The sequence below is a fragment of the Budorcas taxicolor genome, chromosome 10 (genome assembly GCF_023091745.1).
Source record: "Budorcas taxicolor isolate Tak-1 chromosome 10, Takin1.1, whole genome shotgun sequence".
Taxonomy (NCBI): domain Eukaryota; kingdom Metazoa; phylum Chordata; class Mammalia; order Artiodactyla; family Bovidae; genus Budorcas; species Budorcas taxicolor.
Window position 1 is genome coordinate 15,671,012 of NC_068919.1, and position 24,325 is coordinate 15,695,336.

Genomic DNA, 24,325 nt, shown 5'->3' on the forward strand with positions numbered 1-24,325 from the left:
CTCCTGGACAGTAGCTTATTTGCATCTGAGTGTCTGAAATCTATACAGGTGCCTTTGCTAACCTACAGATGGGTGAAATCCATAATGGGAACCATGACAGGGCATCTCTCTGGCAAAGTGGGTATTGGTGTGAGGCCTGTGGTAGATTTTCCCGGCCCAGGGGGTGGAGCATGTACTCTAAAAGCAGTTGCAGTTCTTTGCATAAGTACAGGAGTGGGCCGGGGCCAGGAGAGCTAACAAGAGGAACCCGTTCCCCGTGACTGGCCCTGACTTTTTGCTGTATCACTGAGAACAGTGAGCAAAACTACCTCCGAGCTAGCTATGAGTCTGTGCCCCTGGGCCAGGAATAAATCTGAACTTACTGGAAAGATCATCTCAAGGCTGGTTCTTTGGGTTCTACAAAGAAATCCTGCTAATAAAAAGAGTATTTATGGACCTCCCTGGTGGTGCAGTGGTTGAGAATCCACCTGCCAGTGCAGGGGACGCAGGTTCAGTCCCTGCTCCAGGAAGATTCCTCAGGCCTCGGGACAGCTGGGCCTGTGTGCCGCAACTGCTGAGCCCGCGAGACACAGTGAGAGAAAGCCGGTGCGCAACAGCCAAGGCCAAGCGCAGCCAAGTGAATAAATAATTTAAAAGATCATTTATAGATAACCAGCCAGATATGGGACCGCGTAGGGACCAAGAGGCAAAGTAGAGGTATTTAGTATCATGCGTTGTAGCGCATGGATCAAAAGTGAGAAGGGATACTAAATGTGAAGAACTAATACAAAGAGCGCTTACTAAGAAAAAGGGAAGCATCCCATGAGAAAAAATTTGTGTACCTCATACAATGAGGTAATTCACAAGGAAAGAAATGCAAATGTCCCATAAGCAAATGGAGACATAATCAATCCTACCAGACATCAAAGACTTGCAAATGAAAACAACGAGATCTCATTTTTTTTAATCTAAAAATAAGCAAGTTAAAGATATTACAACATCCTGCGCTATTAGAGATATGAGGAAAACAGTCATCCTCTTGAGTTGCTGATAGGAATATAAATTAGGACAGCTTTTTTGAAGGACATTTAAAAATCCATAACAAAAGCATTTTTTAGTGCAGTCTTGTTAACCCAGCAATTACACGTACTGGAATTTTCCTTCTAAAAAAATATTACAAATGTGTACAAAGATTCTGCTGTGTTGACCATGGCCTTTTTAAAGCAATGGAAATTATAAACCTCTTATGGATCCAAAAGTAGGGGATTGTGTTATATTCTGTGATATAGCCTTACTATGAAATACCATACAGCCATTAAAAATGGTCATGTCGAAGAATATTTAATGGCACAGGGAAACCAAACTCTCCAGCTGGGTATAAAATGAAGCTAATATTCACCAGGGTAGAATAGCAGTTATCTCTCCTCTCTCTTTCCCATCTTTCCTTTTTTTTAATTACTGCCTTTTTTTAAGTGAGGAGGGGGCCTCTGAAATATCAGGGGTTTGGACCTCAAACTGGAGACCCAAGAAAGTTCATGCATCAGGTTCGCTGCTCCCTGGCAGTGGACAAACATGGAGGTGAAAGTCTCACCTACGTGGCTTATTTGTTCTGTGCTTCATTTTCTCATGTCCAAGTCCGATGCTAACGCCTATGATGTTTCCCTCACAACAAGTGGAAACTGTCCATATGAGTTTCTACTGCTGCATAACGAAAGACCCGCAACCTTAGCTGGGTAGTTCTGGCTCGGAATCTCTCATGAGGTTAAGCAGTTGGCTGGGACTGCAATCCTCTGAAGGCTCAGTTGGGGAAACTCATTTCCAAGCTCACTCTCGCATGGCTGTTGGTAGGAGGTCTTCCTTCCTCACCACCTAGGCCTCTCCGCAAGCTAAGTGTCCCCACTCATGGCAGCTGGCCTCCTCTGAAGGGTGATCCAAGGGAAGAAGAGAGCCCAAGGCAGAAGCCACAGCTTCTGTAGCCTTCGCTGCAGTTTTTAGCGTCACACACTGACCCCAGTACAGTGTGGGAGGGAACAGTGTGTACAGCAGGATGTGGAGATTGCAGGGGGCCACCTGGAGGCTGCCTCCCACCACAGCCCAAGATTAAAGTGCTTCATAGGAACACAGAGTCCCAGGGGGCTGTGGGCGGCTGTGCATCAACTCACAAAGTTCTGATTATGCCTGACTTTTGGGGGAGCCCTGGAGAGCCTGATAGGAGGCCCACAGGGATAGTGAACAGGAACAAAAGGCCCTTACTTCACTTGCTCATTGAGTGCACATTAGGGAATACTTATACCAAAAATAATAGTGATTATTCCTAAGGATAGTAGAACAAGTTGGAAATCTGGAGTTGGGGCGTGTGTGTGTGTGTGTGTGTGTGTGTGTGTGTGTGTGTACTTCCGGGGTGTTTTCAAGTTGTCTCCTTTGAGTATGGATGACTTTTGAAATTAAAGCAAAAATGTCTAAGGACAGTGAGTTCGTCTGATTCTCAAAGGAAACCACAAATGGTGCAGTGACCGAGCTTTGGAAATGAGCAAAGGCTCTCTGAGAACCAAGAAGAATCCTTATCCAGGATGAGAGGCCCAAGGGGAGGCAGAAAGGGAAAGAAAACATCGAGGCGCTTCCAGGTTATGAGGTGGGGACCTGCCACCCGTGAGCCTGTCCCTCCCCTCCCCACCAAGTGGCCAGGGGATGCCCGGCAGGATGAGGAGACCCAGGATATGAGCTCCATGGCTCACGAGCAGCCCCCTGCATGGCAGCTGGGTCAGCTGCCCTTAATTGAAGGTGTCAGGTGTGGCTGGGGCTGAAGAGAGGCTCAGGTGGAAGGGGGTGAGTGTGTCGTGGCCAGGACAACCCAGATCCTGGAAAGGGTCTAAGAACAGGCTGTAGCTTGAAGGTGATAACACAGTGCCTGGAAGGCAGCGTGAATACCAGAAATTTCCCCCAAGAGTGTGTGCAGAGCATCCCCTCTTCTGTCCTTCAGTGGTCACTGTGAAAGGAGTGTCATTTGAAATGTCAGAGTTGGGAGGAGCCTTAGATTTATCAGGATCCTTCCCTTTGTCTCATAGATAAGAAATAAACACCCAGAGAAGGAAAGCGTCTTGCTAAAAGTTACACAGCACTGCAGGTGGCCAGCTCCAACTCTCAAGACCTGGCAGATAAAAAAGTGATTGACTTTTTCTGTGTGGCCCAGAAGCATAGCTAAGTGCTCATGGTGAGAGTTTCAAGAAGGCAGATTTTCATCTCAATATAAAGAAGAATCTAATGAGTATAGCACAGTGGTAAGCTAGAGTTGCCTGGAAGCATTTAAGCGAAGGCAAGAGTGTGTCCCAGGAACCAGAGCCTTAGGAAGAGCTGGTGGGGTAAGTTTCCTCCTGTACCGTTACACTTTGGATGCAGCTGAGAGCAGCGCAGCCGCCGCCCTCTGCTGGTGGAATGGCGGCAGCACAGCTTTCCCTGCTTGGCCACTATGCTATTCCTCTGGCTCCGGTAGGCTTTCCGCATAACAAGCAACCCCTTGGGGTCTAAGAGCTCCCTGATGAGAGGACTTCAGGACGGCAGTGGGGGGATAGCCCCTGTACATATGTGCCAGAAAGGCGAGACGGGTCAGCAGACTGCCCCCACCAGTGTCTGATGTAGAGTGAAGCCAGCAAACTGCGCTCAGGTAACTGATGTGTGCCCTGTGTCTTCTTGGGGCGACCTTACTGCCCCTTTTTGGGAGTGGCGCCTCCAAAACTGACAGGGCTGGTACTGGAGACTGAGTGTCTGGAAGTCTGGGCGTGGCCCTGGGCATAGCATCATCTGCTATTTCCTGCATGGCCTTGAACAAATGCCTCTCCTCTCTGGGTCTATACTGCTGGTAGGTGGAGGGGCAGGGCCCCTGACTGCCAGAGACAGGCTCGTGGATAGGGGCTCCCCTGTAGGACACAGATAGTTCTGACGTTAAGAGTTCACAGTGACCCTAGTCACCTCATCCTCTTTTTTTCTCCCCCTCTCCAACCTTTCCACCAGTGTCCTCATGCTCTTTCCCCCTTGGTTCTGCCTCTAGGAAAGTTCCCAGAGCTCATTCAGAATGAGTAGACAATGACCAACAATATCTCCTACCACTCTGCTCTAATCAATAGTATCTATATGTTAAGAGCTGTGAAGTGTAAGGAATGAATCCCTAATGGTGGAATTTCAGAGCTGAGAGAATCAGAGTTCTTTTTATAAAAAGGTAGCAAAATCCTGTGGTCAAGAAAGAAGGAAGAGGTCTTTCCCCCTCCCTTTGGTACTGGTCAGACCACAGGCTGGAAGTACCGTACTGTTCTCAGCTCCGTGAGCCATACTTTAATTGGGAACTAGAGCAGAAGGTGATCTGAAGAAGGCAGCCCTGATGCTGAGAATACCTCTGATCCAGCATGAACTGGAGTGTTTGTATCCCCCTTCAGTCTGCTCTGGAGTTCCCCTTCCAGGGTCTGCCTTTTGCTTTGCTGTCCGTCCTCGGTTGTGCCAATTCCCCATCCTCGATGAGTTCCCCCTCCCCCTAGGCCTACATATCTGTCTCTTTCTCTAACTCACCTTCCCAGAGGAAGAAAGCATAAGCTTCTGAGGCTGGAACGGCATCTTCTAGATGCAGGCAGGGTGTTGTGATGTCTGGAAAGACCCAGGGACTTGGGGGGAGGGTGTATAATCCTTGGTGGTGGTTTCAGCTCTGGCACTTCTTTGGTGAAAAAAAAGTTTCACTTTTTTGAGCAAGTCAGTTAACCTTTCTGAGCCTTTATTCTCTCATTTCTAAAATTAAGGAAATAATGCCTCCTGCAGGGGAGTGGTGAGACTCAAGTAAGATGTTAATAAACATGTTTGTAAACCGCAAAACCACGGTTATTAATAGCGTAATACACACATACAGATACATAGCACTTGTGAGATAGCTTTCCCTGTGTGACCTTAGGCAAGTCATCTGTAAAATGGAGATTATAGCAAGTTAATACATATTTAAGGTCCTTAGATATGTATTCCCTGGTAGTTCAGAGGTTAAAGCGTCTGCCTGCAATGCGGGAGACCCAGGTTCGATCCCTGGGTTGGGAAGGTCCCCTGGAGAAGGAAATGGCAACCCCCTCCAGTACTCTTGCCTGGAGAATCCCATGGACGGAGGAGCCTGGTGGGCTACAGTCCACGGGGTTGCAAAGAGTCGGACACGACTGAGCGACTTCACTTGAAGGTCCTTAGAAAGCACAAATACATAGTAGGTGTTCTATAAATGTAAGCCATTATTATATTTCCTGGGAAGAATTAACTTACTCATCCAGTTTTTGCTGAGCCCCTTATATGTGCCAGGCACTGTTGGAAGCAGTGGGGACCCAGCAGAGAATAAAACAGACAGAATTCTGGCCTTTGTGGAACCTATGTTCTAGTAGGGGAGACAGAGAAGTAAATCGTAGTGTATATAACTAATTCTAGGAAGAGAAATAAATTAAGGAAGATGACAGAGGTGTGGCAGGAAGGAGGGGGTTATAACTTTAAATAGGGTGATCAGGGAATCTGATTGGCTCAACACTTGAATTAGATGTTCATCTTGATCCAATCAGCTGAATGTACATGTGTATTGGGAGGGTGGGGGAGGGGAAAGAGGGGGAGGGACAGATCAGAGAATCTGTTTGGCTAAACTTGAAGTATCAATAGATGTTCATTCTGATCCAGTCAGCTTTGTATGTGTGAGTGTGAGTGTGTGTTAGGAATTAACATAGCTTTGAGCCTCAACATCTGTGGGTAAAAGTCTTGGTAAGGGAGTCATTGTGAGCTAAGTAGACACTCCAAGGGAGGACCCTGAATTCAAGTGGAACCGCTTCTCCTCCTGGCCCACCTTGGCCTTTAACTAGCTGCAGGTCATTGTCTTCAGCTGTCGGGACTGCGGGGTCAGAGGGTGACGTTTCCCCTCCTCTCCCGTTGGGCCTGCCTCCTGTCCTCCGGCTGGAGGACAAGGTCTCCTCCACCATCACGTCAAGAACAGACCCCGGTCCTCTGACTCCACTGGCCACAGGGTCTTTGCAACTAGACCTGAGGCTGGACCGGACCAGGGGTTGCCTTCCCCTCCCAAGCAGAGATCAGGTTCCATGAAAACCCTTTCCTCCTGGGGCCCAGTGAGGACCAAAGGCTTGCCCAGGGCGACTGAGCTCGGCCTTCGGAAACTGACAAGAGCCTCCACTTTGCACTCCGAGTGCCACTATCCCTTGCTGAGGCCGGTCGTGCACTTGACACCCCCCAGGAGATGCTCAGCACCCATGCCACTGCTCGTGGGTTAACCCCTCGCCACCCAGTCTGGGCAGACCATCAAGCCAGGCATGGCCGAGGGCTCCGCAGTGCAGAGTGTGGGTTCTGAAGGATCAGGAAGCCCAAATTTCTACACTGATGGAAGCCCTCTCTGCCCTCCCCCACACAGAGCCCCCAGAACGTGGCCATGGGGCCACTGGACAACCTGAGTGTGCCAGGGATTGGCAGGTGGGGCAGCCAGGGCCAGGCTCAGAGGAGCGGCCCACACCGCCTCCCATGCAGAGCCTGCAGACACACAAGCACCACTCACCTAGCCCCAGGCTTTCATGACTGCATCCCCCAGTGCTCAACCCCGGCCAGGCCTCCCATCCCATTTATCTTTTGAGAATTAGAGTAGCCCCAAGTCAATGGAAAGATAATGGATCTGGCTAGAAGCCAGATGGCAGGCATAAACAGGGGGTGTGTTCCCCTCCCTGCCCCTCTGACAGCCCAACTCAGCTTGACAAGAGGAGCTGAAGAGCAAAGCCCTGCCCTGGCCCTCCAGGTGGGTGAGAGAGGGTGTGTACCTTCCTGGAAACGTCACCTGCTTCTCCCGGTCGCATTCATTCAATAAATATTTATCAGTAGAATCTACTGTGTGCCTGGCACTGTGCTAGGTGTTGTGGTTACAGCAGTGAGAAAAACACGTTGTCATGGAGCTGACATTCAGAGAAGGGATTCCATCTCTAGGTGGCCAGTGGCAAGCCCAGGGAGGGTCCTTGTCTCTGTCTGATGAGCGTATGGGTGGAGGTTCAGCTTGTCACCATAGACAGAGCTGGAAGGACCCTGAGGTTTCAGTTCTGTTCACCAGTCACTTCTGGGCATGCGTGCTGGGTGGGACTGTGCTAGGCCTGGGCTATGAGGATGGGTTAGACACACACCCAGCCCTGGATGGTAGGGGGATGGAGCCATGAGATACAGCACAGGGCAGCGGAGGGAGTGTCCGGGGCGGGGTTGCTGTGCAGAGCACAGGGGTAGAAGGGGAGTGCAGACCCTCATTTTGGAGATGATAATGATAACTGATATCGACTGAGTGCTTACTTAGTGCTAGGCACTGTGCTGCGTGAGCATGCGTTTATTGTCATGAGGAAACTGAAGCCCAGGTGGAAGGAACTTGCTCAGTCACCATCAGTGAGAGCAGAGTTGAAACTGGACCCCAGAGCCTGAGAGCTTAAAGTGCTGCAGTAGGCTCCTTCTCCCACGAGCCCAGCCCCAACCCCTGAGGATCACCAGCCTGCACAGATTCAGCCAGGAGAAGGCTTGGAGTGGGGGGGGCATCTAAGGACTGGGCTGCTCACTCACTATTTAAAGGGAGTTTTCCAGGCCACTGAGGTCCCAGGGCCACTGCCTTGGAGGCGGTGCGTCCCTTTCTTGGTCTCTTAGGTGTCCCTGATGGAGCAAGGCTGAGGGGCTGAGCCAGAGGCCCGCTGCTCTGCCCGTGCATTTCACAGCTTCCAGGGGCCAGCGGCAGCCCAGGGCTGAGCCTTGGCGGTGTCTGAGCACGGGAGATGGCAGGCATTGGGCCTCCCTCTGCACAGTCGGCAGGCTCTTGGTGGATGGTGGGTTCACTCAGCGGATAAGGCGGAGGAGTGGTCCAGCCTGGGGGAGGTGGATGCCTCTCCCGCTGCTGACAGAAGCAGCGCCGGTGCAACTGCCAGCATGAGGCTGGGGAGTCGCTCCATCTCGAGTACAGACCTGACCTTGTGTTTGTAGCCAGAGGGCATAAGAAGCATGTCTCTCGTGTCTTAGGTTTCACTTTTGTCCCACACTCTGTTGAGAAACCTCCATGATTATCTCATCTAAGATGACGGTACTGATAATCTCCAACAACCATGAAACAGAGCAAACACAAGGCAGTACTAAGTGAAGGGGCAAGGCAGCATCATGGCTAAGCCCAGAGCACCGCAGAAGGCTCCACACCATGTGAATTGGAGTCCCTTGAGTTGTGCAGTGCACAACCCATGCAACTGTACAGGGGACCCGATGAGGCCCAAAGTTTATGGCATCATTAATTCATTCAATGAAAATTACTGAGAGCCTACATCAGTCAGGCACAATTCCAGACACTGGATTTACAGCAGAGAACTAGACCAAGCACTGCCGCTCAGGCAGATTACATTCTGACTCAGAAGTCACACAGACTGAGGCTTGAGTCCTGGCCTTACACTGTGTTAACTAGTTTCACTGAGCTTCAGCTTCCTCTGTAAAATGGACACAATGATATGTACTTTATACAGTTATCTTGGTAAATAATTGAAATAACATTTGGTTTCAGGCCTGACATGTCGAAGGCCCTCAGTGATCACCAGTATTATCACAAGTGGTGAGTTATGGGGAGAGCTGTGAAGCTAAGGGGAAGGATGGCTAAGGCTTGCATAGGTCCAGAGGCCCAGCCTGGGAAGGACATGTGTTATGAGGAAGGTGGGGAGGGGGAGTGAGGCTGTCATGGGCCAGTGAGGAGCACCCTGTTTGGGGACCGTATTTTCCCAACTCAAGGGTTAGGACACATATGACCTGGCAAAGAAGTTCTGTGTTTCTTCTAGATGTGAGAAGCAGTCTGAGAAAAAAAAAAAATGTGGTCATCAAAATACTGGGATATAGGGAGATTGTAGTATTTTATAAAGACCTGAGATACAATATTTAAAATTGAGAAGTATGACCCCCAGTAGTGTTGAAGAAACTGGTTGGTAAGTTGGTGGAGGGTGTGGAACAGGGTGTGTGAGTCCCTCAAGGGCCAGGCAGATGAGCTGGATCTAATCAAGGTAGGGACAAGGGCGCTGACTCAGTCTGGATCCCTAGCTGGCCATCAAAGTCGCGTTTGATCTTCCTGAGCAAAAGAGGGTTGGGGGCCTTCGTAGATCCAAGGGGCTGGGTGCTGGCAAATGGAACTGGAACACAAGTGAGCACCAAGTTAAATCAGAGCTTGGCCACCCTGGGTGGAAGGTCTGATTGGCCAAGCCCAGCTACATGTCCCTGCTTGCCAGCAGGGGACCCCAGGTCGGAGGAGCCCCGTTTCAGCTCTCACAATGGGAGCTGAGGCACTGCGTCTCATCAGAGCAGCCCACAGCAGGAGAGTCCCCCAGATCAGGAGGGAAGCTTGGATGCCAAACTACCACATTCATACAAATGGTTACAACCGTGGAAAGTTCTGGAGGAGCTGCACAGTGCAAATCATTATATTAATAGAATGCCGATGTCACAGTGGGGTTTGGGAAAAGGCGGGCATGAAGGAGAGCAGCTGGGAGAGTATGAGTGCCTGGAGGTGGGAGGCAGGGTGGGCCTGGAGAGGAAGGGGCGGATGTGAAGGTATTTGTGAGGATTAACTTACCCCAGGCCTCTGGGAATCTCCTGTGAATGCGGAGAGGTACCCAGGGGTCTCAGAGGCTTAGCAGACAGCTGTCAGAGCTCTAGGGGGTCACGTGGCCCCAGGCAGACATTCAGACTTCATCTCATCCATGTCCAGCTCAGATCTCCAAGGATGGCAGGACTCAGGAGGGACACAAGAAGCAATTAACAATATCTGCCGGAGCCCTGACTCCAGGCTGCTGCCCCGTCCACTGGAACAGAGCTGTAGCAATGCTCGCCAAACCCGGGTGGATGGGCCCAAAATAATGGCCCCTAATGAATTTCCTCTCATTCTGCAGGAGAAATAGGTGTGTGGGGAGGTTGCAGGAAGAGCTTCAGGCAGAGGGGTCCACCTCTCTGTCTTTTCTCCCTGGGCCAGACGGCAAATGGAAAGAGGGATTTTTGTCCTCTTGGCTCTGTGGCAGGGAGGAAGGACAGGGCTGGTGTGGACAGCCTCGAGATGGTGCAAGCACTCTCCTTTTCTCTTGCTTTTCTGACACCACCAGAGATTTGCTTTTCTGCCCATTGTAAAACAAACAAAACTAAGGTTTCCCCCACAATTTGCATGGATGCTGTTTTGTATTTTTTGCCAATTCTTTTACATTTCCAGTAGGCACAGATTTTGGCTCACTCCCCTTCTTCCCCACAGTGGGAGACTGGGACATGAAGGCAGGACTGGGGTGTGAGGGACTCTCCTCTGTGTGGTCCCCAGCCCCATTATACTTAGGGCCCACGGGGTGAAGCCCGCACCCCTTCATGAGGCCAGCGAGTTCCTGAACCGTCTGAACTAGCCCTTCTCTGGTCTTTCTCTCCACTTATCTGGCAGGGACTGGTCCTTCTGTGTTGTAAACATCCCCCACGCCATCCTTGGCTGTGTGCTATCAATCTTTTGGGCCTTCCACGCTTCCTCTGGGAAGCCTTTCTGGATTTCAGAGCCTCAACCACTTGCCCCTCTCCTGCACTCCCACAGCCCTGGCATTTCCCCCACCGAAGCACAGCCCACCCTGCACCTTGTCTAGCTCTTTGTCTCCCCAGGAGACTGTGAACAGCCAGGGCCAGAAACCCACACCCCCACGACCCCCCCTCACAAACCCCACTCTGTGTAGACTCTTCAGGCACGTAAGTTTGGAGTTTTCTTATTTTCTTTATGTTTTAGCATGGGGTTTTATCTTAATAGAAAGGGGCCAGTAATCAGGAAACTACAGGGACTAGTGTGAACACTGAGGTCCCAGGCATCCCTTTCCCCAACACACACACACTCACACTCACTTACACACCCACTGTTACTCAGTTTTTTCCCATTTCAGCCTCAAGGAGTCTCTTTTCTCTTCCCCTGGGGTCTGCCGCATGACACAGGCCAGGACCGAGGACAAGGGTGGCCTTATTACCTCTTCCTGCTGGAGCCTGGGAAAACCAGGTTCATCTCCAAGTGCTCAAATACATACCAGGAGAAAGAGAATTCCTTGCAGCTCTTCCCCAAACAAACCCTCTACCCACCCTCCCCAGGGAACCCGCTCCCACCATTTTCCCCCAGAACATAAGCACGCATGCACACTAGGGATTTTAACTGGAAAAACCAGCAAACCCTTTCCAGCTTGAGAAACACAAAGATAAAAGACCGAGGGGAAATTTCAAAACAGGAAGTCATGAAGTTGGGAGGCTTCCTGAGGTCTCTCCATGAACTTTTGTCTGACAGGGTGATAGCCTTCAGAGCATCACAGCCTTTGTTACACACTCGGCCCTTTGACTGTGAATCTACCCTGAAGCTCAGCCCCAGACCTAGAATTTCTCAAGGTCAGAACAGCAGGATCCAGTATTATCTCCCAGCGTGGGAAAGGTTGAGAGATACGTCTGCTCCCTGGACGGTGTTTCCTGGGTGCTGAGGATGGGGAAGGGCATCCGGGCTGAGGGAACAGCGTGAGCAAAGACTCAGAGGTGGGAAGTGGGCTGATAGTCATTCACCCAGCTCAAGTGCTTGTTATGAGCAGGGCACTAAATGAGGCTCTGAAGGCAGGGGGGCCAAGGTCACCAGCCTCGGGGTGCTCACAGCCGGGAGGCAGGGCTGAGCCAGGAACCAAAGGTTATCGGGTGGCAGGAGCGTTGGAGGTCGGGGGTGTGGAGAGTCACTCGTGTGACTTGAGCTGTAGGGTGGGCGATTGTATCAGGGCAGGGTCAGGCTCGGACCACAGCAGTTCTGATGTCTCATAAGGAATTTGGCTTTGAAAGTCAAGATAGTAGGGAGAGTAGGGAGCCACTGAAAATTTCAGAGTGGGAGGCTTACTGCAGCAGAGCTGTACTCTGGAAAAATTAGACAACGGTATGTAAGCTGGATCAGAGAGAACTGCAGAGGGCAGACACTAGAGACGGGCAAATCGGTGGGCCCACTTCAGAAATCCGAGGACAGTCCTGTGAGCTCTAGCACGAACAAAGCCCTCCACCCAAAATAGAGCTCCCAGAGGACTGCCCAGGGGTCCAGACACCCAGGAGAGACCACCTCTGGGCTAAATGGCCTTCTCTAAAAATTTGCTGTGAACATGCACATCGATGGCCCACAGGGAGAAATGGACTGACCCATTAGCCTCCAGTGTTCTCCTTAGCAGGCTCTTGTTTATTATACATATTATTTCAGATGAACGGGCTGAAGAGTGCAGGGCCCTGAAGTGTGGGGCATGGAGCCCAGGAAGTTCTGATTGGGATGGAGGGAAGGAAGGAGTGCAGTCGGCGGCCTGGGAAGAAGTGGTGTGGAGAGTAGTTTATGTGGGGGGAAGGGGCATGTGTAAATGTGTGAGCGTGCGTGCCTGTGTGTGCTCGTGTGTTGGGGACAGCCACTGGCAGATTGGGCACACCTGGGGTGCTGGTACCCACACTTTGGACCAGCAGTCCCCAACATTTTGGGGACCAGGGACCAGTTTCGTGAAAGACAATTTTTCCACAGACCAGGGCAGAGGGGAATGGTTTGGGGGTGGTTCAAGCACATTACATTTATTGTGCACTTAATTTCTGTTATTATAACATGAGCCCCACCTCAGATCATCAGGCCTTGGATACTGGACACTGGGGACCCCTGCTTTGGAAGAAGGACACACAATGCTTAGGCCCTGCTGAGAAGGCCATGGTGGTACCCGGAGCTCTGAGGCTGCACAGTCTTGTTCTGGTGTTACTGCCATGTGGAGACGACCAGGAGCAAGTTCCCTTGGGTCTCCCCTTCCCTGGGCATTAATAATTAGATAATGCAGGCGCAAGTGCTTTGTGAAGTGTCAAGGCTGAGAGCTGGAGGCCGAGGCCTCCTTCACACCCAGGAGGCTTGGACACAGGGGCCTGACTCTGCCCAGAGCTTTAGAGAGAAGGACTACATTGCCTAGTTTATAATAACTCTCTCACTAATGTCCACGTCCATCCAGAGAAGGGAAGACAGTAGTAGACAGCCTACTCAGATAGTCTGGGACGCCTGGGGCAGCACATGGAGGAGGGAGTGTGATGACAGAGGTAGAAGGGTGGAGAGCCCAAAACATCTCTCATGCAGAAGCTTGGGGTTCCACTGTGAGCTCACCCATCTCCTGGGTCAGGGTTATCTATTGCTCTGGGGCTTCTTTTAAATCGCACATCACCTGATGTGACCATTTTTCTTCCTATTTGCTTTATCTGGACCTGCAGTAAACATGCAATGCTGTTTTTTGACTTCTCACCCCTGGCATCCACATCTAGCAACACCGACAGTCTCTGCTCCTGTGCCAGAAGGAGTGAGCTTTGCAGGTACTTCCCTGAGGGCCCAGCAGGATATGGAGTCTTTAGGGTAGTGGCTCCCACACTTCACTGCCCAAGGGAATCAGTTGGAAATCTTTAAACTACACTGATGCCTGGCTCCCCCTTCCCAGACACTGGGATTAAATTGATATGGGATCCTCACCTGGGCACTGGAATTTTTAAAACTTCCCATGTGATTCTAAAACAAAAGCAAAGTTTGAGAACCACTAGGGCGAGGGAGAGGAAAGAGAGCGTTGGGGAAGGGAGGGTCTTCAGGAGCAAGCATGAGGGTTTTCACAACTGAGTTGCCAGTCAGTCCCTTCTGATAACCTTATGAGAAATTCTGAAGGCCTACTTCTGATTTATGACTTTCCCCCCTAATTTACGGATGTGAGAGTTGGACCATGAAGAGGACTGAGTGCCAAAGAATTGATGCTTTTGAATTGTGGTCCTGGAGAAGACTCTTGAGACTCTCTCAGGCCGCAGGGAAATCAAACCAGTCCATCCTAAAGGAAATCAACCCTGAACATTCATTGGAAGGACTGATGCTGAAGCTCCAATACTTTGGTCACCTGATGCAATGAGCTGACTCATTAGAAAAGACCCTGATGCTGGGAAAGATTGAAGGCGAGAGGAGAAGGGGGTGACAGAGGATGAGATGATTGGATGGCTGCACCGACTCAGTGGACGTGAGTTTGAGCAAGCTCTGGGACATGGTGAAGGGAAGCCTGGTGTGCTGCAGTCTCTGGGGTCGCAAAGAGTTGGACAGGACTGAGCGACTGAACAGCAATCACCACTTATCTATACGCTGTTTTTAAAAATTATTCATTTATTGTTGGCTGCGCTGGGTCTTCGTGGCTGTGTGCCAGCCTTCTCTAGCTGCAGCAAGCAGAAACTGCTCTTCATTGTGGTACATGGGTTTCTCATAGTGGTGGCTTCTCTTGTTGCAGAGCACGGGCTCTAGAGCGCAGCTTGAGAGCATGGGCTCAGTATTTGTGGCACATGGGCGTAGTTGACCCCTGGCATGTGAGGTCTTCCTGGACCAGGGATCGAACCCATGTTGCCTGCATTGGCAGGCAGATCCTTAACCCCTGGACCACCGGGGAGGCCCTCACCTACATTCTGAAATAGGAGGGCAGGGTAGCCGAGGTGCCCCAGAGCCAGACAGCACCCAGTGCAAATTGCAGCTTCTCATTGCCCAGCTGCATCACCTTCTGCAAATCATTGACCAGAGTGTGGTTTTCTCATCCATAAAATGGGTTGTTATAGGGGAGTTGTAGGATTTAATAAATTAAATTTTTTAAAGTTTGTATTGGTTAACAATGTTGTGCTAGTCTCAGGGGTACAGCAAAGTGACTCAGTGATACACATACACGCATCTATTCTTTCTCAAATTCTTTTCCCATTTACGTTATTACAGAATATTGAGCAGAGTCCCCTGTGCTATACAGTAGGTCCTTGCTGGAGTTACTAAAACTTTGTAACAAGACTTACATAAAATAATGTATGCAAATTGCTGAGCACGAGACACCGTAAGCACTTGTCAAACGGTCTGTATCGCCATCCTCGTCTTTTTCATTGTTATCTCCAGTGATGCCATCCCCATGATTTGATGCTCATCCATGCCTTCTGTCCTGGTGTGCCAGAAGCTAGGCCCTCTGGTTGCAGGTATGCCTGGCTTCATACAGTAAAATGGGCAGCCAGGAAGAAGCAGAAAGGGATTTGCTCAGGGTCCAGGAATCTGGGAAGCCCGGAGAAGCCAAGGGGCACGTTCAAGGTCATTTGGTTGATGGTCAAGGTCATTAGGTTGATGAGGTGGCCTGAGACCGGGTCTAGAAAGCCTGCCTCCTGCTCACTCTTTTCTTTCTGCCTCACTAAGCTGATTCTCCAGGTAAGAAAACATTTTGCTTCTGTGTACAAAATTCAGCTTTGCAACCATGGGAAATTCTAGGAAGCTGAAGCTGCAATGCAGGTTGTTTTGAAAATATCTCAGTCAGTTCACTGGGTTCAAATAAAGCCTGGACTGGGGCCCAGGGTACCCGCCGTTCCCCTGGCAATCTGCTGGGTGAGGCGCACCGTCCAGCCTCTCCAAGGGAGAGCCTGGCCTGCCTGCACACATGCACCACCCACCCACCCACCCACACACACACACACACACACACACACACACACACACTGAAACATATTTTCAATTAGCTATATAATTTTATTCACTTTCAAGGATCTTATTTTCCCCTAAACTATCTATGTGGCCACAAGTGAGTAAAGAAACCTGTGTGAGCAAACCATATCTATGTTCCACCAAAGCTTCTGAAACATGTAAATCTGGTCAGTATGAGCCTGCATCTCATTTCCTTAAGACTTGCTTAACTGAAACCAGAGAGGGATAGTTTTCAATCAAATCTATGGTGATCATCTCCCACCTGGGGTACCAGAAACAAAACACTGTGGTGTGTGTGTGTTTTAAATGACATTTATATTTTATTAGAAATTATAAATGTTCATTGCATAAAAGTGAGAAAAACTAACATCCAACTAACGAGAGATTGTCGCTATTAACCTTTTGATGCATTTTCTTACAGACTGTGTTTTTTTTTTTAAATAGCTAGGGATCATTTCAGGTATAAACTTGATTCTGACTGTTTCACTTACCATTAGCCCTTGAGCAATTCCCATGTCATTAAATATTTTTTGAAAATATGATCTTAAGTGATTTCATAATAGTCCATTATGTTGGCATCCTAAAATTCATTTCCGCAATGTACCATTGTTGAGCTTTTATTTTTGTTCCTTCTTACAAATAACCGGGCAGTGAATGTCTTAGTATGCGTCCCTGTTCATTTCTCTGGGATGCATTCCCAAAGTGGAGTTATTGATCAAAGGCTAAGAAACTTTTAAAAGTCTCCGAGGGAGTTTCCTGGTGACCTAGTGATTAGGATGCAGCGTTGTCACTGCCACGGCCCAGATTCGATCCCTGGTCTGGAAACCGAGGTCCCACAAGCTGCGTGGCACGGCCAAAATATGAAAAATACATAATACAAATAAAAACGAAAGTCTTTGTCCTGTGCTGTGCTTAGTCACTCAGTCGTGTCCGACTCTTTGCGACCCCATGGACTGTAGCTCACCAGGCTCCTCTGTTCATGGGGGTTCTCTAGGCAAGAATACTGGAGTGAGTTTCCATGCGCTTCTCCAGAGGATCTTCCCAAGCCAAGGGTCGAACCCAGGTAGCCTGCATTGCAGGCTGATTCTTTATCGTCTGAACCACCGGGGAAGCCCAAGACCCTGTCAAATAGATCTGTGGGAAATTTGCCCTGCTTGGCCCTCCCCTGCACCCTGTAGAGGCCATGTCCCAGCCCCTCCCAGCTCTGTCTTTTGGCAGCTCAGGAATATTTGAGCTGCAGCCTGATCTCCAGCTGTGGGCTCCTCCTTGAGAAGACTCAGGGTGCACGGCCCCTGCCATCTGACATCGAAGGTCTGTCCCGACTGGGTTTGTCCTTCAAGGTGGCCAGGACAAGGCCTGCCCTTAACAGCCTGAAGATCTCCCCAGTGATTACAGACACCGTGTAACAGGCACCCCCTCCCCACACTATGCAGCAAGATTTCTGTCCCAGCTGTGTTGAGGCTCAAGCTCCTTTTGAGGTTCAAATGGCAGGTTAGACCCCAGGACCCCGGGGAACCCTCCTGCTGGAACAATTCTGTGAGCTGACCATCTCAACAGTGATTCTAAAGTTATGAAACAGTGAGAAACTTTGACTTCACTCCTTAGAAGCTGTTTGTGCTGTGCTAAGTCACTTGAGTTGCGTCCCACTCTGTGCAACCCTATGGACTGTAGCCCACCAGGCTCCTCTGCCCGTGGGACATGCAGGCAAGAAGACTGGAGTAGGTTGCCATGTCCTCCTCCAGGGAATCTTCCTAACCCAAGGGATCAAACCCCTGTCTCTTACATCTCCTGCGTTGGCAAGCGGGTTCTTTACCACTAGCGCCACCTGGGAGAAGCTCTTTACACAACTATTTTCTCAGATACAAGCTGGGGTTGCTATGAGGATTAAATGTGATGGTGTCTGTAAATTAATATGTTTGATTATATTGCTATATTAATAATAGCTATTAGTGTTGCCATGGGCACAAGTATGAGACGGCAGTGTTGGGTTGCCATGAAGAACCAGATCTGCATTTGGTCTCTAGCCACACCTGCATCCAGAAAGTAGAACAGAAAACAGAGGCATTTGAAGGGTCTGGGGAGAGGATTGTTCACATTTATTACAAATTCAGGAAAACAATTTAAGAACAAGCTTCCTTTAGAACATCTGATACATGCATTTTATTTGTTTGTTCTTTGTCAGGTCTCTAAGAGTAATAATTGTACAGGGGTCATGAAGTCTAATAGTACTGAGGCCTATAACACTGCAAGGGCTGTGCTGGGGTGGGCTTACACCAGCTCATGTTTAAATTTTTGTTTAATTTTTGCATGTTGTTAAATTTTTAGGAGTTTTCCCTGCCACTTTTTAAGCACGATTATTACAATTTATGCAACTTTCAATTAAATGAATTATGTTAAAAACAGAAGTACTAAATATTAAAAATTTATTTCTTCCTAATTATTTTACTACTGTCTGGTGTGCTGCTGTCTCTTTTTTCCTAATAAATGCATCTTATTTATTTAATTTATTTATTTCCTGGCTGTGCTGGGTCTTCGTTGCTACACACAGATTTTCTCTAGCTGTGGCGAGCGGGGGCTCCTTTCTAGCTGCGGTGCGTGGGCTTCTCACTGCAGCGGCTTCCCTTGTTGCAGAGCACGGGCTCTGCATGGACAGGCTTCAGTAGAGGCAGTACACCAGCCTGGATGGACAGGCTTCAGTAGAGGCAGTACACCAGCTTTGGTAATTGCAGCACACAGGCTCAGTAGCTGTGGCTCCTGGGCTTAGTTGCTCCTTGGCCTGTGGAATCTTCCGGGACCAGGGATCAGACCTGTGTCTTCCTCATTGGCAGGTAGGTTCTTATCCCCTGTCCCCACCAGAGAAGCCTCCCAAGTCTCTTTTAACTCTGCTTCTGGTGATAGCACCGTGGTAGTTTGAAATGATGGGCACTTGCCACTGAAATTGGCAAATGTTCCAAACCAGGGCCTTTCTTTGCTGGAAAATCAGTTGTTAAACGCTTGCTAGCACACCAGGCCCTGTCCCCTCGATCTTTACCCTACTTTGCTACACCCCTCATTTCCTACTCCTTAGCTGCTTCCAGTGTTTTGAGCTGGGTCCTTTTGTACTTCTCTTTGTATTTCTTAACGACATGCTTTCTCTTCAATGTCTTGATTTTTTAAGATCTTAGACATTGTCTGTTGACTTCCTATTATGGAAGCTGGCTCTCTAGCAGCTCCGTCTCCTGGCTTAACTCTACACACACACATTTTTCCTACCTCTGCCAGCCCAGTATATTATAGCACAACTCATGTTTAAAGAAACATTCAGGATTTACATTATTGAAAGTGAAAGTGAAGTCGCTCAGTCCTGTCCGATTCTTTGCGACCCCATGGGCAGGAGCCTGCTCCAGGCTCCTCCGTCCATGGGATTTCCTAGGCAAGAGTACTGGAGTGGGTTGCCATTTCCTTCTCCAGGGAATCTTCCCGACCCAGGGATCGAACTCAGGTCTCCCGCATTGTAGACAGACGCTTTACCATCTGAGCCACCAGGGAAGTCCATGTTTAAATAAACATTCAGGATTTACATTAGTACCACAATGTAAATATTGTCCATAAGTCATTATCACTGTGATTGTATAAGCTTTCTTATGCAGTTCTTCTCCTGGTGTTAATAATTGTATTTTAAAATTTGCTTGATTTCTCTATATAACTGTGGTTTTCAAACTTTTCTTCTTAGCAATGAATCTTGTCTTTCAAACAAAATTTAGGGAATTCCCTGGCAGTCCAGTGGTTTAGGATTCAGTGGTTTCACTGCCGTGGGCCAGAGTTTGATCCCTACTATATAAAACAGAAAAATTCAGAGCTGCCAATTTGAAAAGAGGTCCCTCCCATTGAGGATGCTGTGTACAGCTGAGCAGGTTCTGCACTGCAGAACTCTGCGGGTCACCATTTACGAGAACAACAATGTGATTCAGCCATGAAAATCAATGTTAACCATCCCTTTGGGGAAGGCATCCATTTTGAAAAGGAAAGTCCACCTGGAAGGATATGCTCTGTCAGGATGGTGCATGGGTGCGAGCTCAGTTGTGTCTGACTCTTTGCAACCCCGTGGACCAATAACCCAGCATGCTCCTCTGTCCATGAGATTTCCCAGGCAAGAATACTGGAGTGGGTTGCCATTTCCTTCTCCAGGGGCTCTTCCTGACCCAGGGGTCGGACCCGCATCTCCAGCATCTTTTGCATTGGCAGGTGGGTTCTTTACTATTGCACCACCTGGGAAGCCCACCCACCCCCACCCCCCACCCCCCAGTGTAGAAACTTGACCTCTCCCCATTCTGATACACTCCAGTGATGTGGCTTCACCTGTCCCTCCAGGACATCACCTGCAGGCTGCTGACCAGAAGCTGCTGCTAGCTGCTGGCTACCTATTGACTGACTGATTCAGTGCCCCTGAGATCTGCCTGGGTACCGAAAGCTAAATGCAGACAGCTTGACTCAGGGCAGCCTTCAGGATCAGATGTAAGGAGAGAAGGCTCTGGCAGAGAGCGCGTGAGCCGTGGAAACAGGTGATGCAGGGCCTGTCAGCCCGTGGACATCAGCGCTGGAGGAGGGGAGTTGGCCAGCAATAAGCAGTGGGGTTCAGCTCGGCTTTGAGGGTCACCCCTGTGTGGGAATCCTAGCTTTGCTTTCAGCTGGGTGGCCTTGGGCAAGTTGCTTAACATTTCTGGGCATTCATTTCCTCATGCCTAATTCCCAGGGTTTTGTGAGAGTTAAAGAAGCTACTTTGTAACTCTAGTAAATCCAAAGGGCTATGTGTGGATCAGTCTCTGCTCAGAGTCTCAATTAAAGAAACATAGTCCAACAGCCTAAAAGTAATTGAAAAGGGTGTTCCAGTTCATATCGTGTCCCTCATAAGATGCAAAAGGGGATCCCATTCTTAACTGAGAGCCATATTCCCCAAATCCTTTTCCTTAAATCTCTAATTTCCCCCAGGATACAGTGTCAGTGAAGTTCTCCCAAGTACAATCTCCGAGGCCTTTTTCCTCTCTCTCTTTCTCTGCCTCATGCCTCACCCTCCATACCACTGCCATTGCTGTGTTATAAAAAAAAATCAGACAACCTGGAGATAGACATTCAGACAAGAAGTGGGTGGGGAAGAGGTTACGGCAGGACACACACTCTAAAATAACTCTTGCCCCATCACACTGGGGAACTATTAGGCACCTGTAGCAGGGGCTTGCCTGAAACTGGTTGATTTCCTGCTTATTCAGTTGAGGAATATAAGGAGGGTGAGCTTTGACCTGCCTCAGGTGCCTCTGATCACCTAACCACTGTTAGCTGATGGGCAGTGACTGGGAAAACCCTTCCTGTTTCCTCCACACACCAAAAATCTCCTGTTAACCTGGGGATGGAGACACAGCCTCTCTCTCCAATTTCTCCTCTCTTCCACCTTTGCAGCCAGTAGGCATGGAACTACCCCTCACCCCGACTCCCCTTGCTCCATCTTTTGTGGACTGCATCTCCACTGCAGGATGTCTTTCAAGTCATGTACTGAGCACCTACTGTTGCCAGACTTGTAAGTTGCTGGAGATTCAGAGACAAGACAGTCCTCAGTTGCTCATAGACAGAAGCAGACTGCAATTCTTTGTGATGGTGCCTGTAATAGAGGGAAGAACAGAAGACAATGAGCTCACCGAGGAGGAGTGCTTAATTCTTTGAAGGAAGACTTCCTGGAGGAGGTGTCATCTAACCTGTATGATATAACTAGTATCGGGTATGGGGCATTCACTATGATGATAATCTCCACGCTAAGTACTTTGTTAAGCACATTCGCTCATTTAATCTTCGCAGCAATACTAATGAGGAACCTCTCTTATGACAGCTGCACTCTCAAGCTTTCCAGCTGATTTTATATCCACGTGTCTGAAAATAAAGTTGCTGAAGCAGTGAAAAAAAGAAAGAAAGGAAATGAGGAAACCGAGGCCTAGAGAAGTTCGTTGACTTTCCGAAGGCCTCTGAGCTCAAAAGCGGCAGAGCTGTGATTCAAACACAGGCCTGTGTGGTTCCAGAGACGGTGCTTTCAGCCACAGGGCACCGGGCACACGCTGAACAAGCATGCGCCGCATCTGGGAACAGCACCGTTCACTTCCCAGGCAGATAAACGTGCGCGTGTGCCCAGAGAGTCAGACCTCTCCACCAATTCCTGGAGCGGCAGGAAAGAGCCGCCTCTTGATCCAAACCTGTCCGGGTCAGCTGCCCCTAGAGATGGGGCGGAAGTACAGACATACGGCCCACGAACTGCCAGCGCTGCTGCCCACCAGGCTTTGGTGGTTCAGGTGGATGGGTACATCTTAACTTTAGATGTTTTCACTTGAGGAAGGGACACCTTTCTCTAAGCTGCACTCAGATGTCGTGTGGACCAGCATGGCCCCAGCCACCCTGCTCTGGGACCCTCCCACCACCATTCAGGGTTGGGAGGATGCAGCCGCAGAGCGGTCTGGCCCAGCCGGATGCAGGGATCCAGAAACATTAGTGGGCCCTCTAGGACCTTCTGGCTCTTCTTTTGGGTCATCCCAGGGCCATCAAACTAATCCCCTCTCTCTTCTCTTTCCCTCTCTCTCCTTGGCAAACGGGCAGGATCGAACCCAACTAATCCCCTCTCTCTTCTTTCCCTCTCTCTCCTTGGCAGACGGGCAGGATCGAACCCAACTATCCCAAGGTCTGTGGCCACCAGGGCAATGTGCTGGACATCAAGTGGAACCCCTTCATCGACAACATCATTGCCTCGTGCTCAGAGGACACGTCGGTGAGCAGGGGGGGTGTTCCCCGGAGAGGGTGGGTGCACGGGGATGCCTCCGTGCTTCCTCCTGGAGGCCTTCCTCCCTAAATTTCCTGCTTCTCCCTTCTTTGCCTCTCTTCTGCCCTCTTGGTCATCCCTTAGGCTAGCCCCGAGACGGGAAGTGAGGAAGAGGACAGGGAGCCAGTCCATGAACTGTATGGCAGGTCTGCTGCCTTTACCGTGATTTCGTTCAGAGGTGTTGACTTTGTAGGTGAGAACAGAACAAAAAGATTAAATCTGTGATTTGGCACTCATCTGTGACCACAAAAGGAAAAGGATCAGAAGAGGAATATGGGCAAGGAAGAAGGGGAAAGGGGGAGAAATGGATGCGCCATGAGCAAAAGAGACCCTGTTCTTGCAGCCTGGGTAGTTTCGTGCTCTGTGAGCCATGGTTTTAGGGATGGGCACCAGGCTGAGGTTTGTCATGACTTGTCCAAGGACCCACAGGGGTGGCCCAGGATTTGAACACCATGCATCCTACCACTTAATGAGGAGAAAGAAGAAATAGGGGAAGGAAAGTGAGGAGGAGGGAACAGAGAGACAGAGGGAAGGAGAAGAGAGAACAGATTGGAGGGATGAGATGAAGGAAGACAGGAGGCAGATAATTTGGAAAGGGGAGATAAAGAATCCAGGGAGAGCAACATGTGAAGCTGCTTTCTGGTCGCCCTTTCCCCAGGCTCTGCTGACTTGCACACGTGCAGGCAGAGTCAGGTGTTGGCAGCAGTGTCTGTGTTTCTGGAGAAGGGCCCCAGGCCTTTCTTCAATTGCCCTTCAGCAATGTCAACACACCAGCCTGGGAGCAAGACGGGATTTAAGAGCCTCAGCTGAGCTGGCGAGGAGGGGCTGCTCCAGCCCCTGGTGTTCCCAGATGAGGGAAGATCAGACCACAAGCATCTCGCTAGTCCTTACTGGCATAGTCTGGGGGCAGGTCATAGACTCCCAGGATATTGGAACTAGAAGAAACTTTGGTGCTCATGTCTCCTGTCTTTCCAGACTGGCCTGAGAGCTCATGGCCTTTTGGTTCTGAATCCCAAGCATCCACCACAGAGCCTAGTACCTAGTAGATGCTTAGGAGGTTGGTTGGGATGGTTGGTTGGATGGATGGACAAACAGATGGCTAGCTGAATGGATCTTTGGATGGATCACTACACTGATGCATAGATCTCTGAATGGATGGATAATGGATAGATGGATGGATGGAAGGAAGGAAGGATGACAGGATGAAGGTGAGTAGGTAGATGAATTGAATAGAAAGATAAATGAATACATGAGAATGAATATAGTCCATCTAATGAATTATCCAAAGAAAAAGATTCACAGCAAATAGTCCCCATTGGTTAATAAATTAGGGGGTAGGGAGGAGGTCAGCTGGCACAGTGTCTAGTAAAAGGGAGTGTTGTGGAGGGAGCTAATAGAGTAGAATAGGCTTGACCAACTCCTAAAAGTCAAAGCCCTGAGTCAACTCAAGTGGATTCCTGAGAGCAGCAACATCAGGGGCAGGGCACAGCATAAGAAAGAAGGGCAAGGATTTGTGATGGGCACAGTCCATCAGGTTCGGTTACTTTCTGCAGCAAAATGGAGACGGTGACTGGGCAGGAAGGGAGGCTGTGAACGGAGGTCAGGAGCAGAGAGGGAAGGCTTGGGACGCCAGGGTGAGCAGCTGAACTTTGAAGTGAGACTTGTGCTTCTCAAGCCATCTGAGCAGGAGCCCCTGCATCTGTGTGGCGTGGAGACACTGAATGCTCTGGGGTCAGGGAAGGAAGGGCCTGGATGGGTCACGGCGGCTTTGTGGAAGAAGTGGAACTCCAGCCAGCTGGGCTGGTGCTGGAATGTGGCTCAGCAGAGAGAAAGGGAGTGCCCAGGAGCGGGGTATGACTCGTGTACATGTTGAGGGAATAAAGAGAAAGAACATGGGGCTTGGGGCCACAGAGGGAGAGGAGTTGGCCCGGGGCTGCTCACCAGAGAGAAGGGGATTAAGTCTCCAGAACAGAGAG

General features: G+C 49.7%; 1 protein-coding gene across 4 annotated transcripts in view; it reads left to right on the top strand.

The window, feature by feature from the left end:
• The window catches only part of CORO2B (coronin 2B), a 150,337-nt gene that overhangs the window by 101,461 nt on the left and 24,551 nt on the right, over positions 1–24,325 (top strand). For all 4 annotated transcript variants that reach the window (XM_052646147.1, XM_052646146.1, XM_052646149.1 and 1 more), the window contains exon 3: positions 22,182–22,298. In XM_052646147.1, the coding sequence (XP_052502107.1) occupies positions 22,182–22,298 (117 nt within the window). The remainder of the gene's footprint in view (positions 1–22,181; positions 22,299–24,325) is intronic.